Source organism: Rhododendron vialii, chromosome 11a, assembly GCF_030253575.1.
Source record: "Rhododendron vialii isolate Sample 1 chromosome 11a, ASM3025357v1".
Classification (NCBI taxonomy): Eukaryota; Viridiplantae; Streptophyta; class Magnoliopsida; order Ericales; family Ericaceae; genus Rhododendron; species Rhododendron vialii.
Window position 1 is genome coordinate 31,592,098 of NC_080567.1, and position 17,658 is coordinate 31,609,755.

Sequence of the window (17,658 nt, forward strand, 5' to 3'; positions counted from 1 at the left end):
CATTCACTTTTGATGATTCAGATAATTCATCAGAATCAGATGATTCTGATTCATTACCCTATGAAATTCAAACATTTGAGTTCTCAAATATCATGGTGGCTCAACCTTTAGTTAAGGTCAAAATCTTGCTTGGAAAATATGAGAAATTCATACCAGTTATCACTTTCTTCTATACTGGTGCAGCAGCCTTCATTCTCAACTCAGCAATCCTCCCCAGATCCTACTGGCAATCGTGTTTTAGACCCTTTACAGCAACCAATGGAGAAACTTTTGTCATCACTCTACTCAGTAAGCCTATTACCATTCAACTTTTTCTTGAATACATCATAAAACACCAAGTCTATGGTTTTGATCTCTCAGGAAAAAATTGTTGTGTATGTAGTGGAAATTTGGGAGGCACCATCAATTTGAACTTGCACTTTCAGAGCTGTTAGCAGATGAGGATCTGCTAGTGGCATGTTGAAATTGAGGTAAAAGGTAAATACCACAGTTCCAGCATTTAACGTGGTTTGGATTGTAGTAATACATTCATGCTGATACTGTATAAACCTGGTGTCTACCAGAGCAAGTCTAGAAGTAACAGAACACCACAGGGAGATGTATTAATTATAGAGAACATACTGATTTACACTGACTTGTACTAACTCGGTTATTACAGTAGGTAGAACCCTCCTTTTATAGGCGTAAGGAAAGATAGCTTGCGTCATATCTTACATCATTGAATAGTATTAGATATAATTTGTTTTTCCTGCTTCATACTGTTTCTACAGACCCTGGTCAAACATGTTTGTTAGTGCTTAACTAGAACAACTAGAAGACGACCCAACCATCAAGGGGTTGGACTGGTGGGTACAAGAAGGTAACTAAAGGACTTGCCGTCAAGAGGCAGGTAGATCGAATTCCACGAAAGCCAAATATTCTCAACCTCGGGCCACTGGAGATTTGCCTGATCGTTAATTTTAGAGTCCTAGTATTAATCAAAGTGTGTGCAAGCTTATCAATAATAAAATAAGGGAGACATAACCAAATTTCAAAGAATTTCTGGCAAAAAAAAAGAAAAAAAAAGAGAGATAACATAAGAAGTTCAGGAAATCAATCATTGAACATTACAGGAAATTTTTGTGGAGAGCATCAAGTACATTACACGACCTAATGAAATTTCAACACTTTTCAGCAATAGGAGTTTGAGATTATATCACAAGATCCAAGTCTTCTACAAACAACCAACAAAAAAAGAAAAAAAGAAAAAACAAAAGGCTAATGACAGGGGGAGAGAATCAGCGGTTTTCAAAACTAAAAATGACTGATGAGGAATTGAGCCTCCGCAACAAGCCTCTCAATCACTTCGCGCGCGGGTAAAATTTCGTTGATGAGGCCCACGCCTTGCCCAGCATACATTGCCATGCTCTCGATATCACCCGTTGCCGTTGCATTTGGAACAGTACCGGCTAAACGACGAATATCTTTTTCCTGTTGAACATGAAAATCAATCAACTGAATCCAGAACAGAACTGAAGTATCTACATAAAATTTCAGCACTTTTTGGAAGCAATAACCCTCCTAGGATAGATGAATTATGAGAATAAGGAATCAGTCCAATAAAATTTAACCCTGGGTGGGTACTTTTTATGATTAACTAGCATTGCAATGCAAAAGGGTGTACCAGTTTGGTCATTGCTGCACAATCACTAGTTTGGAACACTTTCCAGAATACTATTTGTGAAATACAAACACTCATCATTTCTCGCACTAAGTCATTTCCAGGTGAAAATGGTTTTTCAAGATTTCGAAAACATCTTGTCGGTGTTTTCTGAAAAATGGGTTATTTTCGAAAAGAAATGCTTCAAAACTAGTTTCAATGCTTAAAAGGTCCTAAGTGGCATATGATTGTTTGGGAGTGGAGGTGCCAACATAGTTGGGATACTTGTGTCCTCTCGTCCTCATCGTGATGTTGTTAGGCTCAGGGTCTGTTTAATCTTTGTAAATCCGATACTCAAAGATTAATAAACTCTCTTTCTTGTCTGAAATTTTTTTTTTTTTGAAGTGTTCTTAAATTGATTCTGGAAACAGAATCAAAAAGAAAATTTTGAATAAGAAAACTAGGACATTTTCGACATGATGAGGTACTAGGGTAGAAGTTTTCACCATGTCATGAATGGTTGAATGGCCAATGATCGGTTGATTGGTCTCATTTTCATCACTTGGAAGAGTTGTCAATTGAGCAAAGAAAGGTGTCTTCAGGACACGCTGAGGTGCTCCAGGCCACCTTGCACGACCAAATACATCTGTGTATTCTGTTTCCTCAAGTTCAAGCAACTTCCTCTTGTACGTTGGATGAGCATTGCTTTCATCCGTTGCAAGAAACCTACAATATAACCTTGAGTTTATACTAGAGAATGCAAACTAGTTATTGAAAAAAATCAAACTAGAGCACAAAAGGGAAATAAATTTTCAAAAAGTTTGATTGAACGTAGAAAACGGAAAGACAGAATAATGATACCTGAGGAGCATTTCTTGGAACTGAACAAGGCAGAAAGAGATCGCTAGGTTTGGAAATTGGAACCATGATTTTGTTTTGAAATCAACAAATATGTGAGAGGATTGGCTGTAGGAGACTAGGAGTTAAATGGGACTAGAAAGACAGAGTTGAGGTTGAGTTGGATAGGTAAAGCCAACTAAAACACTTTAAAATTTCCAATGCTTTATACAGATAATTTCAATTTCTTAAATAATTATCTTCGGCTTCTTGTTTCATAACACAGGAGGTTCTCAAATCAATACAAAGTTCTTAATATCAATTTATTAGTTGTATAACCTGTATTTTTATTGGCTAGGATCAAATTCAACTAAGCTAATTCAAATCCATCAACCCCATTGCTGCCTAAACTCGTTCAAGATTTTAGGAAACAAAATGAGATAGTTTCAAGGTTTCAAACCTAGTGCCTAGACAGACACCCTGTGCACCGAGGGCCAAAGCAGCAACGTAACCACGTCCGTCTACAATTCCCCCTGCAGCAATTACTGGTATGCCCCCACCACCAACAAGATCAACTAGTCTTGGCACCAACGAAATTAATGCATCCTGTAAACAACTCAACCAGGCAAGGAGAAAATGATCATTATTTTGTAGTAGTAGTAGTAGTTAGTCAAGCTGAAGCTTCCAAAAATGAAGGTTCTTCAAGCCGTCACATTCATGCATACGTTTTAGGTAATTACTATTAGCCACTGCCTAGAATAATCGAAGGTACTGGATAAAAGCTGAAGTAAAAGTCCATCATAAAATGCTTTTATGCCTTTCAGAGTTGTCCTGTCAAACAAAGATTTTCTAATAATGAATAGTGTCCTATTCGGCATTTCCTCACTTGAGGCTGGTTGATAAAACATCCCAATGACAACTGACAAGTGATTGTAGTATTTATGTGGATTGTGGGAAGTATGATGGGACCAAACTTGCAACTATTTGTAGTGTTAAATCCACCAATAGTATACACGACCAACCAATTCTATTGCATTTTTTCTGTAAGTTGCCCTTCTCAAAAAAGGTGTAGCTGGCGGTATGGGGCAAAAACAATAGCTCTCAACAAGGTGCTTCGTGCAAAATGAAGAAAATAATTGAATGGTGTGTCCAAAATGCAATGGGAAAAGATTCAAAAGTTTTATCATAAAGTGCTCAGCAGCAGCCACTCTGTATCTCTATGGCTGGAAAGAAATCAAAGGATTTTCAGGAATAATACCACAGATTGTGGGCAGAGTATCCTCAAAACTAATTCAGGGGTTACTTGTGCTCAAGGAGGGATGTGAAATCTTCTTCAGGAAATAAAGACTCTGTAAAAGAAACCAGAGATTGTGCTGTGTCTTGCTTAAAATGCTTTTCTCTACTAGTACATTGTATTTGTTTTGACCGCTATTGCATTTCAAGGAGGAAATTTAAATTTTGTTTCCATAATTAGATAAAATGCATACACAACTAAAAGACCCATTTAGCAATCATACCTGCCCGATTACATGCCCTCCTGCTTCCCGCCCTTGGACAATTATCGCATCTACACCAACATTAATAGCTTTTTTCGCTTCTTCAAAGCTCCCAACCTTGAATGACAATAAATTGCAGGTCATAAGATTTTTGCTTTGTTTGTCCGATGCATAACTAGAGAAGAAATCAGAAAGGGAATATAATATGACTTCATATATCATCTAGAGTCCAACTCTTGCAAGAAACCAAAGGAAACAACACAACTCCTGTATTTCAGGAATATACATCAGTTCTTATAAACATGGATATGGTAACAAATGCATACTTTCTTATCCAAGAGAGAAGCCCGAATTTTAACAACCTATTAGTCAGGTGTAAAACAAACTAAATAAACCACTTATACCTAGAAACGGATACAGTATTATACAGATACAGTATCCCTAACATATGGTTCAATGACCTTGAAAGTTTTAGTATAAAGCAAGAACATAATGGCCATTGAACCATTGTTTGACACATGCATGTAAGCAAACTGATGGGGCCTTTGTACCGAAATTGCTGGCTCTTTTTCTATTAGACTCACGGTGATAAGATAACATCAGCGCAGTGAAAAATAGGCATACAATGCTTACCTGGGGAACAACCTTTACGCCGGCTTGATGAGCTTCAAGGACTAGCTCCTCCGTACATTCACCCCAGTAAACTTGCAACACAGCAACCTTTTCATCCAGTATGGCCTTTAGATTTTCTCTGTGGGGAAATGCTAAAACAAGACCAATCCCAAATGGTTTATCGGTCAAGGTCCTGGTCTTTCTTATCAAACCCCTCAAGTACTCTGGCGACTCCTGGTACACAAGAAGATTAAATTAAATTATATGACATCGCCCAAATTGTGAGTCCCTACCGAAAATGTTCACCACCCCACTTGTCAGAAACATAGGCCTTCGTCACAAAAATAGAACAAAAAAGAAGGGTTCTGGTAGAGAGGCAGTTGCTAAGATGTAAAATGTAACATAAGTTGTTAGAAGAGTTCTTTTCGATCTTTCCTTTTTCAATCAAAGGCATGTCCACAGTTATAAATTATAATCATGCTGAGCAATCCTGTTAAGTTTCTAGAAGCACTTCCATTTGCATTTGCTTTTATATTCAAACAGTATTGAGAAAACTCGACTAAGATTAGCCAACTTATGTAACGAACCAAAGATTATGTGATCTTTGGCGCATTTCTGCTAGTTTGCTAGATCGATTGATTCTAGTAGTGTGTAGTAGGTTCTCTTTGTAAAGATTGTTTGTAGAAGGGGTTCTCCCCTGAGATTCTTGTTTGGTTGGCTATAAAATGCATCATTTACCAAAAAAAAAAAAGATTAGCCAACTTATACTTCCAACAGCAATCTCAAGTCCCAATTTCAAGACTGGGAACATGCCCACAATTAATTGAGTATAAAGATGAAGATTACACACTTCTATTCCTCCCACGTACTCAATGTTTAGTTATGACATGTTATACCGTACTTGATACAAAGGGTGCCAAGGAGCATTGAGCATGTAGTAAGAGTGTAAGACTGCAATGGTTGGATTACTTGCAAGCTTATATCAAGAGACCACCAATTAAAGCAATCTCTGGTAGACAAGTTATAGAAGCAATTATGTGGGCAACTTATAAAAAGATTATCCCTGTAGGATTTAATGAAAATTACACGGGTATATATCACAACACGAAATTTCCTCTTTTTCTATCGTTTTCCAATTGACTTGGCTTGTTAACCATAATCTTTCCATCAAATGGTGCATATGATATGCTGCACTACCGCTAATAGTCTAATTGCCAATAAAGCATTCCCAACAGCTTAGCAATTCCAAATTGCAACCAAAAGTAAAATCAATAACGAAAGAGTAAACAAGCGAGCGATCACAAGTGAAAAAATTGATAATGTATAACTCCCAGAAGATTATAAGTTGGATCCCAGTTATTCATGATTGACTACCAAGTAGAACAGATAAACAACAACAACAATAACAGCACCCATCTAGTCCCCAATCATTGGGGTATGGGCGGGGAGGATCGCAGACATACCTGACCTTTGGCAATATATGCACCAAGTGGCTCTCAGAACAGATTTAAAAAAATAAAACAAAAAACAAAAAACAAAAAAACAAGAGAGTGATCATAAGTGAAAAAACAACATCAAGAACCAAAATTGTGGTCCCGTGAGAATTCACTGCTAGTTATGTGCAATTAACAGATAATGAGTGCATATTATGATTCATAAATCAGGAAAGGGTAATCAAATTATTCAAGATTGCCACAAGATTAGCGTTTGGGTTATTCTTGATCAACACCTTGTATATGTTGGAGAAAATGTAGCAACCAAACAAAATACGGAGGTGGGGAAAAAGAGAGGGGAAGTGGGGGGGAACTGACCCAGTCGGGGGCTCTGAGTAGACCGAGTCCACCAGCATTGGCGACAGCAGCAACTAGCTCCGGGCCAGAAATGTCGGGTCCTAATGGTGCCTGCACTATTCCGTAGTCAAAACCCAGTATTCCTCTCCATCCCCCCATCTCTCTCTCTCTCTCTCTCTCTCTCTCTCTCTCTCTCTCTCTCTCTTCTATGACACAAATCTATATATTGTATGATTGTAGAGCAAGTTTTTTACTCCTGATTGTTATGTATAGATCGTTTATCTATGGGGGTATATATATGTAAGGGAGTGGAGGAAAGTGACTCTTTCTTTCTCCGTCTCCTCATCGCCGCGGAGGGGCGTCAGCTAAGGGTCTTCGTTATTTTCCATTGCTTTCTCTCTCCATTGCGTGGGCACTGGCTTTTAAGGAACCCAACGGGTAAAGGATTTGCTCCCTCCTAACTGCTTGAGGATTCGAAATGGAACTTTGCTACGGCTTTTTAAAACAGAAAGTCTAATGGTACACTGAAATTGGTCCTCTAGAATTTAATCCATATACGTGCAAATTAGTTCGACAGATATACCGAAACAAAAAGAATTATACCGAAACAAAAAGAATTAGCATAGGGGGGTCTGCTTAAAAATTTCGGAACAGGTGGAGGGACATAGTTTTTGTTTTGTTTGATCTATACGGATGGTGTGATGCGAAACCCACATGCGTTATACAGTTCTAGATATATCCGTTCACATGCGTCATACGGTTTTAGACATATGCGTCTAGTTATTCAGTCGTCGTCTATGTTTTGTTTTTGGCATTACTATCTGAATTATAAATGTGTTGACAAAATTCGAGAAGGATTATAATTTCACACTCTTCTGTGTAAGTTACATGTAAAAGACAATGCGACAGTTACTAAAGGTATTTCGCAAGTGTAAATCCCAAAAGGATCCCCGTAAGAATATGTTGTATTGTGAAAAAAATTTAGACTGTGGGACACGTGCCACCCCGATCGGAGAAGATACATAGTATGTGTGGGATCTATCTCAAAGTCCCACATAAATAATCTAAATAGTTCATTTTGTTTAAAATAGTTTTTTAAGTGCGCCTACAAAAAAAAATAATGAAGTTACGTATTTGTAAGGACTTGGTTTATTAATTTGATTTTTGGTCTATAAATTAATAGGGACAAAATTTTGAATGATTGACCACGCTCTTTGAGCTATCCAATTAAGCAAATTTTTTTCAATGACCCTTACAAGAAAACTGCTTGAATTATTTATGTGAGACACCGAGAATCCGAGATGAATTCCATATCGAATCTGTAAACTATCGGTAAAGAAAGAATATGTACAAGATGAGTTCATTATTGTTTTCGGTTGATAAATAAATAATTTTTCAAATATTGTAATTTACTACCCTTAAAACACGTCTAATTTTTTTGTGTATTACAAATTTAGATATTCGTGAATGCTATTTCCGATTTCAGATTCTGGCTCCGCCGCTGATTGTCCGAGAGTACGGGACAATAACTTGAATGTTGTAAATGTGTGAAAAATAGAATCGAACCACCCATCCGTTTGTGGAAAGGGCCGCCATGTCACTATCATCCTATGCACTTAATAAAATATAAAAAGCTAGAAAAGTTTCTCATATCGCTATCATACTATTTGTGCTTGGGCCTTGAAACTAATGGGCTTTCTAAAACATGTGCCACTTCCTGGAGTGGGCCTCATTGAAGCCATAAGTACAAGGCCCACCGTAAACCGGCCCATGTTTGTCAACCACAATTCTTCTTTAAAACTTGCATTCACTTGTACTCTCTGAAATTAAACGGTTTTATTTCCACCAAAAATTTTAATTCAAAAAAGAAGAATTGTAGTAATTCCTTGTTGGAAAATAAAATAGCATTGGTGGTGCAAATACGTTGGGAAAAAACAAAACTTTTGCTTCAATCAGCTGATATTGATTTGTTGTGTTTTTTTTTAATATGAGGGAAAATTTATTCACATCCTTAAAGCGGAGCCGCATAGTCAAATTTGGTTTGCTTTTCCATAATTCAGGCAGAAAAGGTAGATTTTCATGAATGGTCGTAGATACACCTCCAATCCATGCACAATGGGGTGAATGGACTATTGACAGGCTACCTCTTTTATGGACCCGACTGCACAACTCAAATCTTGGGGAGAGCTAGCTATAACACACCAGCTGCGACCCCCCACTTAAACACCAGCGTACTCATCCGATGGGAAATCGAACCCTAGATCAATGGAATTACTCCCTACGTTTGGCACTCGCCCTTACTATTGGGGCAATTTCTGGGTGTGTATCTTTTATGGTTAGTTACACATAAAGTGGTGATGATACTTATCCAAAAAAAAAAAGTAGTGATGACCGTTTAAATGATGATTCATGCAGAGTGTCAAGACCGGCCTAAGTATACTTTGCGTAATTTAAGACCCGAAAGTTTAACAATCAGATAAAACTCTAGCGAGCTGATCAAGAGTTCTTTTCTAACGGTGAAAGACGAACTTGTCTTTCGAACTGTCTGAGATTGATGCATGCAATATTGGCACCCATATAAAATACCAATAGATAGAGATTAAAAGTGGACCTATGTTTTTATGGTTGAGAATTAGCTTAGATCGTTTGGACTAGAGGTAGTATACTATATAGATAGCTTGGGATAGGCTTGTCAATGGGCCGGATCCGATCCGGATCCGACAGATCCGGATCTGGATCCGATAAAATCCAATTCGATCCGGATCCGATAAGACTCAAATCCGATAGTGATAATCCGGATCCGAAAAATCCGGATCCGATCCGGAAACTTTTTTTACTTCAAAAATTTTAGCAAAAAAATCAAAAAAATACAATTTTTTTTTCAAAAAAAAAAATTTTCCGAAAAAAATTTAAAAAAATTAAAAAATTAAAAAAAAAAAAAAAAATACAACTTCTGAAAACATTTTTTGTTTCAAAAAAAAAAATTACTATTTTTTTTAAATAATTTAAAAAATAAAATTCGGATTCGGATTGATAACGGATTTAATCCGATCTGATCCGGATCCGTATTGAATTACCGGATTCGAATTATCGGATCGACGTTATCGGATCCGGATCCGAATCGAATTTTTCGGATCGAATCCGATCTATTGACAGGCCTAACTTGGGATATAATAGTCCAGCTGATCACAGGCTGTTGTTTCAATTTTTGAGCTTATTGACGATTGGCTATATGATTAACAAAAGTTCTGCCAGCAGTAGCCTTTTGACTTGGCACGCGGATACCAAACTTGACTTGGAGTCTTGGAGTGACGTTGGAGAATTTGATCAGTCTCTAATATTGTAAAGAGAGTTTTCGTAATAAGAGTTATTATTGGGAAGAGATGAGTGAAGAATAGAGTCCCGCGACCGATAAATAGAGAAAGAGTTGAACCGTAATATACAATTAGATGGCTCACCACTTACAAGACTTGGATATAAGTAGTCACTCAGGCAAATCAAACTCCAAACAATTATGGTTGCACCGAGTGGCAGGAACTAATTGACAATCCAGGATTGTGGCGTGGGAGGATTGCCTTGTCCTCAACTCTTGGCAAGCCAACATATATATTGCCAAAATAGTTTTAACTAGTTAGAACAAGTTTACCAGTTGTCGTGAAAATGATTTTAAGAAAGTTAAAAGTTTTAGCTTGCTATAGTGCCAAAAAGTCAAAAAAATAATAATGTTGTACTGGTTTGGTGTCATTTTGGCAAATCCCCAATCAAGACCATTAGATGATGTGACCACATGCCTGATAGAGTTTCCCATTAGCATTATTGAGGGGCCATTTTTGGTTCTTGACAAAAATGGGATTACAATGCATTCACGAAACAACGTACATATATATATATATATATATATATATATATACACACACATTCCACTTTTGCAAAAGACCGTAAATAAACTAAGCCATATATTCGCAACTTGTTCGAGGCTTAAGTCATTTTCAAAGGGGCTCAGTGGACCAAGATTAGAAAGGATCTCATACCAAAAAACTTAAAGCCGAAAAGCTAAAATTTTGCCAGACATCAGCCTAAAAAGTTTGTTATAACTCAGTACACACACACATATATATATATGTATATAGTTTGTGTATTTTTAGATTAGATAAGTAACAAATAAAAATCAACTCAGCGAAAAGACGAAAATTCAACCTTGCCCCATATTAATTAATACATAAACGCTACCTTATCACAACTACTTAGAACCTAATTAGATAAGCAATCTATGAAAGTGGGGCTTCAGAAAATAGAAATATGGCTCAATTAATCCTCAATGTGAAGGGAAAAAATGCCTATAAAATGTAGATGCATGCTTCTTGAGGGGTACGTGGGTTATGGTCTGGCAATTAGAGATGGACCCAAAACGCATTAAACATGAGTCAAATATATCCGTGTATACATCATTCAATTGAATTATTTGAGAGATCGATGAAAAAGATATGGGCATCAATGTATTTTTCACTTCTCATTATCAGACAAATTATAAGATAGCTAAGCAGATGTGATCTCATCTCATCTCCCTAATCCCAATAGGTTGGTGAGTTGGAGTATAACAACACAAGTAAGGCATTTTTATTTTTTATAACCGGATATCCGAGCCGACTTGCATGCACATCGACTAATTTCGGGGCCCTGAAGGTAACGACCTGACATAACTCCCACTGATGACCCCAATGTTTGAAATGCTTGGCCTTCGTGAGAATGGAACTTGTAACTTAAGCCTCATGGAGGATCACGCGTATTGTTTTCTCACAATCACTTGGCTAAATCCCTTGGGGTTAACAAGTAAGGCTGGCTTTGCTCTCTTGAGTTTGACATTTACCATCAGGGAAAATAGATAACCTTGAAGTATGTGGAAATATTTATTTGGTCGTTAACTCTAAGATACTAAATTAATTGAGGTACACAAACTGACTCGGACACCCATTAACAAAAGGAAAGACCCCCTCTCCATCCATTCATGGTAGGGTTGATTACCAAAATATCGTCATTACGTTTGTCAGCCCAACCCCTCCTAGATGCACCAAGCAATGGTTGGCAAGTAGTAATTGACTTGCAATACAAGCCATTCCTAATTCATTTTACTTATTTTTGCAGTTTGACTTCTCTTTCTATTATGTTTCTTGTAGAGTTGCATAAAGATCCTCATTTTTTAAGTTCACACCTTGAACTCAAAATGTCTGTGTAGTCTTTCACAGCATATATAAGAATGGAATTTTCAAACACCTTAGTTTGTGCTTATAGATCATGAATCTATGAAGAAATTTTGAGATGGTATAAACAAGGTAAGTAAAACAAAACTTGCATTTGTAGCGAGGAAATTAATCCCTTATATAACTCGCATTTAATAGGCGACAAACATAATTTTTAACTTAAGCCGTCCATCTTATAAATAAACATATGAATTATCCAATTATCTTTCGATATCGATTGATCAGTTAATTTTTTTATAGGGATAGATATTCTTCTTGAGATGTACAAAATCAACGATTTGCACGATCAATATGGGCTTGGGATGAGACCCCTAAGCAAGGGCAGAGCTATGTTGGGATCCGAGTGTCTGAGTTTTAAAATTTTTTATTTTAAATATAATTGATAATTATTCGTGTATAATTACTTATAATCTTCATAATTTTGGTTTGATTGGATAAAAAAATTGGTTATTTTACATTCTCATTTATCAATTTCTTTCATAAAGTGGAAAATAAGCACATGACAGTTGAAATAGCCTAAGAAAAAAAATAAAATAATTAGTATACTTTAACTACATTAGGCTAGAATCATTTCAATATATAAATGTAGTATATTGGAAAGTAAAAATCTTATGATATAACAATATATAAATGGAGTATATGTTATGCTAATTAAAATAATATGTGTCTGTTAAATTGATCCCCAAGTTCAAAATTTTAGCTGTCACTGCTCATAAGCATTGAAGGACATAAAGCCCTTGTTCGGTTGTGGGTTTGGAAAAAAAAATTCAAACCCAAATCCACTCATTACCTATATTTTCAATCATTACTTTCATTTCTATCTCTCTTCACTCATTATCCTTATATCTAATCATTAATTTCATTTCTCTCTCTATTTCTCCCCACTTATTATCCATATTCCCAATTATTTTCTTATTTTCTCTTCTCACTCATTACCCAAAAATTTTCCGAACCCACAATTGAACAAGGCAAAATGAGGGTATGGAGGGGAGGTGACCCCTAACTACACCTTACATGAAATGGTGTAAATATAAGATGGGCTAAATTAAGGAGTGGAACCCATGCACCCACGTTAATTAAGCACTCCCCTTCCTAGTGGAACAAGACATTACAAGTACTCTACTAATTAAAAAGCTAATTATAGAAGCTATTATACACGACAAAAATGCTTCTAAATTTTATGAAGTTAATTGGGCCCGTGCTTTGAATATTTCCCGTCCTTTCAATTATCACCCTACAAATTAGTCTAGTTTTCCTTTAGGTTAGGACGACCAACAGTACTGCACCTACTCTATATCAAGCTCTGCCAAATTTATATTATTGAGATTGCCAAAGCTATGGGGCCGACAAAAGACTTAGCGATACGTATGACAATTACTCATTTATTTTTCGATTCAACATATTCCAGACTTCATCCTGATTAATCTCCCACGGACCGAAGCTATATGGAGTCACTGTATATACGAAGTAACCTTTGATCGAGTTGTTAAATATGGAAGCTAGATAGCTAGCTATATGGATGAAGTAAACTTTTCATTGTTTTTTTTGTTTTCTTCTAGCTCGTTTCTTCAGATCGTTTGATCTGTGAGAGTTTTGTCTCTCGTCTTCTCGAGAGCTGTATAGTTTCGTCTTTTGACGAATATTTCGTCTGCAGATCGGGTTCTTTCAAAGACGATGTTGCTTCGCAATGATATATGTGTCAACAGTGCTCTTACCATAGCATGATGTTTTTAGCGTGGCAACTCGTGTTGGCTTATCAGATCTGTAGCTTTTGAAATATGCATTGGTACGTTTATATTTGGTTGAAGTCCATCTAATCGTCTGGATTTTTGTTGTTTTTAGGATCTTTGACTAGTACTTTATTTCTTTTAAAACTGATGATTCTATGTATGAATTTACAGCAGATAGTGAGTGTCATTGTTAGCATTAAGCACAATGTCTGTCTGAATTGAGGTGAAAGACATCTATTTACTGTCTTGTGTGTTTCTTATTTTACATTTAGATAATTTATTTGGTTTTCTCCCAAATATTTTTAATAAACTCTGTGTAATAAGTGCCGATAGATTATTATCAATTCTGTGGAAAAGAAGGGGTATAACGTTGGGAAATCATAAGATACTGACAAGGAATGCCACCCTGTGTGGGGCGGGCCAAGACTTTACACAAGTCAACAGAGTCGTCGTTTAGCTCCGCCTTTATGCTTGGCGTATTACGCACATATCATTAATTAAGAGGGGACGGCATCTCGCCCAATAATACTACCCCATCCCAAGTGAGTGCTATTTACGACGCCGTATTTGCCGACCCTGCTTCCGCCCTCCACACACGGATTGTCACGGACTTATTCTCCCTCTGCTTTCGCATCCGGCCAGCTTGCAAAATCCAAGCTATCTGAACGGAAATTGGACAACTATTCCAAAAAAGCAGAAATTTACACAAATACCAAGATATTTTCACCTAAAATTCATGCAATAGCTGACATCAACAGATTGGAGTAAAATATTACTCCCTCCGTCTCAATTTATTTATCTCAGTTCTAATCTAATTGAATTAAAAAATTAGTTATATTTCTAAAGTGGTAATAAATTTTATATCCAATATGGATTTTGTTTGATAGATCTCAATTTATTCTATAATTCGATATTTTCGAAATCACGTAAAATATTATAAATTACAAGATATAATTAATTGAAAAGTGGTACGAACTCCAAAAAATAACAAGTAAATTGGGACGGAGGGAGTATAATTCACCTAGTAGTAACGACACATACTTAGGCCTCATTCCCGAAAGGGAAATAAATACTTATTTTTTAATAAGGCAATTTCAAGTTTAAAAATTATGTGCTCACGCAAATAATTTTTCTATCAATATGGATTTTGTTTGATAGATCTCATTAAGATCTTTTATAGGGTGCAAATAAAACTGAAAAATTATTTTTCATTTACATTTTTTTTTGAGTTCGAAAATGTGAAATAAATACTTATTTTTTAAGAAAATGTTCTGAAACAGAACCTTAATTAAATCGGGTTGTATGCTGTTATTGGCGTTTTAATCTGTCCTCCTATAAATTGCTTGCTTTTATGTATGAATTTATTACTGCCTCTTCGTCGTAAAAACAACAATACTACTCCAGTAGGAAACATACTCCATGATTTCCGTGTACCAATTCAATTCACAAACTTTGAAAGTTGGTGATCTTACTCAACTCATCCATGCCTATGATTGAATCAAATTCTCAACGGGTCTGAAATTAATTCTACAATATCTGATTGAGCATACAGAGCCTAGCATTCGGTTGCGTACGTTAGTTTTGATTTGAACGCTTAAAGAATTTTCAAAATATGTTCAACTTTAGTCTGGTTACAAGCCGAATCGATTTCAAAACGAATTTTAATTAAGCAAAACACGACTAATTTTGAGTAATTTATATGATTTTAAAAAAATACGAAAATCTAATTTGGTTATCAAATAACTTGATCTCAAGTACACTTATAACGAGTGAACATAAACTCAAAATCAAATAACTTACTTTGTTTATTAGGCCCCCTTCTAGAAACCAACTTAAAAAATAAGCAGTTTATTTTACATTTTTAAACTAAAAAATAATGTAAATTAAATTAAATTTTCAAATTTTTTTTGCATCGTATAAAAAGATCTCGATGCGATCTTTCAAATAAGATCCATATTGCATATTTTTAAATTTCAACAAGTCCATAATTTTTGAGCTTAAAATTGTCTTCTTAAAAAATAAAGATTTTTTCCCCCTTGCGAAATGGGGCCTTAGTAGCATCTTATTTTAGTAAACTAGAATAGGTACAAGTATGAAGTAAAACTCCTTCCGTCCTAATTTAAATTTCCTCTATAATTTTTTGTACATTTTCAAACACCCAAAAAATATACTTCTACACATTATATTTTTTATTTTCTTACACCAAATTAAAGTAGCTCTTACAAAACTAGTATATGAGTCTGGACAGTCTCTCCACTCATTGCCAAATATTCTAATTTGGTGTAAAAAAATAAGAAAAATAATATATACAAGTATATTTTCTGGAGTTTGAAAATGCACGAAAAAACGTAAAAAAAAAGTATTTAAATTTGGACGTTGGGAGGAATATTTGTCCATTTTGGTTTTGACGAAAATATTAGTGGATCCAATCTTAGGAGTAGTAGAAATCACACGGACGCACATTTATGTTAGTCCAGCAGCATCTCATTATCACCAGCCGCACCCATTAATTTCGAGCCCAAAGGTCGGCATTGAAAAACCAGAATCACCACCCACGTCACTTCCAGAACCTCACAGCCTGGCAGTACACACATCTACTCCTACGCGCCCTCCAGCTGTTCCCCCCTACTCTCACCATATAAATACCCCACCACTCTCTCTCCCTCTCTCTCATCACACCATTCACAGTTCTCTCTTAAAAAAGATCAAAAACTTTTGACCTTCAAAATGGCCTTTACTTACCGATTCACCACTAACCTCTCACTCCTGCTCCTCTTCTTCTTCTTCTTCTTCTTCGCCACCTCTTTCGCAGCACTCGTAAAAGAACAACCTTTGGTGCTAAAATACCACAATGGCCCTCTGCTCAAAGGCAAAATCACTGTCAACCTCATCTGGTACGGCAAATTCAGCCCCACTCAACGCTCCATAATCGTCGACTTCATCGAATCGCTCAACTCTCCTGCTTCTCCGCCGCCGCCCTCCGCCGCTTCCTGGTGGCGTACCACCTCGAAATACAAGGGCGGCGCCTCCAACCTCGTCATCGGAAGCCAAACCCTCGACGAGAATTACTCAATGGGAAAGTCTCTCAAAACCATGCAGATCACCGCTTTGGCTTCTAAGCCGAACCGGGTCGGATCCATCAACGTCGTCCTGACGGCGAAGGATGTCGCCGTCGACGGGTTCTGCATGAGCCGGTGCGGGACCCACGGATCGACCCGGGGGAAGACCCGGGTGGCGTATGCTTGGGTGGGGAACCCGGAGACTCAGTGCCCGGGCATGTGCGCGTGGCCGTTCCACCAGCCCTTGTACGGCCCGCAGACGCCTCCGTTAGTAGCGCCTAACGGGGACGTTGGGATCGACGGGATGATTATAAATTTAGCTACAGTATTGGCTGGAACTGTTACCAACCCGTACAACAACGGGTATTTTCAGGGACCCGCCACAGCGCCGCTGGAGGCGGTTTCGGCTTGCACCGGGATTTTCGGGTCGGGCGCTTACCCGGGTTACGCGGGCAACGTGCTCGTGGATAAGAGCACGGGCGCGAGTTACAATGCGAATGGGGTGGGCGGGAGGAAGTTCTTGCTGCCAGCCATGTGGGACCCAGAAACGTCTACGTGTAAAACTCTCGTGTGATGTTTTTGGCGGAAAAATGATTGGGTGTGGGCATGTGTATGGTTGCGGATATACTCGCACGTTGGATATAAGTATGGAGGCTTGGGGCAACATCCGGGTTGTCGTTTTAGCGTGACGTGTAAATTGTGCTTGTTTGGAAAATTACTACTGTACTACGTCGAGGAAGTTGTGAAAATTTAAAACAATAAGTCCACGTACATTCTTATTGACCACCTCCGATCATTCATCTCTTACATATATGTATGAGATTGACTTTACAATTAATGTATGAAACCGATACATATGTAAGAAAAGAGTGGTTCGGAAGGAGTTGGTAAGAATGTACATAACATTGTGGAATTTAAAAAATAAAATTACATTTGAGGGGTAATGAATTTTGAATATACTGGGACAAAGGAAAAGCTAATCCATAAAGATAGTGGTGGCACTGCTCTACTTATATTCTTTTATGTTGCTTAGATGTTAAGCACAAGTTAAAAAAAGTAAGATTAGCGAGGGCCATATTTGTGACTTTATTGATTTTGATGAATAGGAAAGGAGTATATTAAAAATGTTGCTTCCAAATAAAAAATAAAATAAAATAAAAATGTTGCTTGAGGCGGGGAATCCATAATGGAGGCATTTGGTGGGTATATTCCATATTCCATTGGTGTTGCGGCGGTC

At 37.1% G+C, this 17,658-nt stretch overlaps 2 protein-coding genes across 2 annotated transcripts; one reads left to right on the plus strand and one right to left on the minus strand.

The window, feature by feature from the left end:
* Positions 1-1,083: 1,083 nt before the first annotated feature.
* On the minus strand, positions 1,084-6,823 carry LOC131308907 (uncharacterized). Its single transcript, XM_058335952.1, has 7 exons — positions 6,563-6,823; positions 6,396-6,532; positions 4,606-4,818; positions 3,994-4,089; positions 2,937-3,082; positions 2,146-2,365; positions 1,084-1,470 (listed from the first exon to the last, which is right to left on the minus strand). Coding segments are annotated over exons 1-7 (990 nt in total). The 5' UTR covers positions 6,564-6,823; the 3' UTR covers positions 1,084-1,293.
* Positions 6,824-16,027: 9,204 nt separating this feature from the next.
* Positions 16,028-17,365, plus strand: LOC131308908 (protein EXORDIUM-like 2). The gene has a single exon (XM_058335953.1). The coding sequence runs from the start codon at positions 16,090-16,092 to the stop codon at positions 16,993-16,995; it is 906 nt and encodes a 301-aa protein (XP_058191936.1). The 5' UTR covers positions 16,028-16,089; the 3' UTR covers positions 16,996-17,365.
* The last annotated feature ends 293 nt before the right edge of the window (positions 17,366-17,658 follow it).

Coding starts and splice junctions, on each gene's coding strand:
- LOC131308907 (XM_058335952.1), bottom strand. Junction 4,090..4,605: donor GCGTAAAGGTTGTTCCCCAG/GTAAGCATTGTA, acceptor TTGTCATTCAAG/GTTGGGAGCTTTGAAGAAGC. Junction 2,366..2,936: donor GGTGTCTGTCTAGGCACTAG/GTTTGAAACCTT, acceptor GTTATATTGTAG/GTTTCTTGCAACGGATGAAA.
- LOC131308908 (XM_058335953.1), top strand. CDS start 16,090: ATGGCCTTTACTTACCGATTCACCACTAACCTCTCACTCCTGCTCCTC.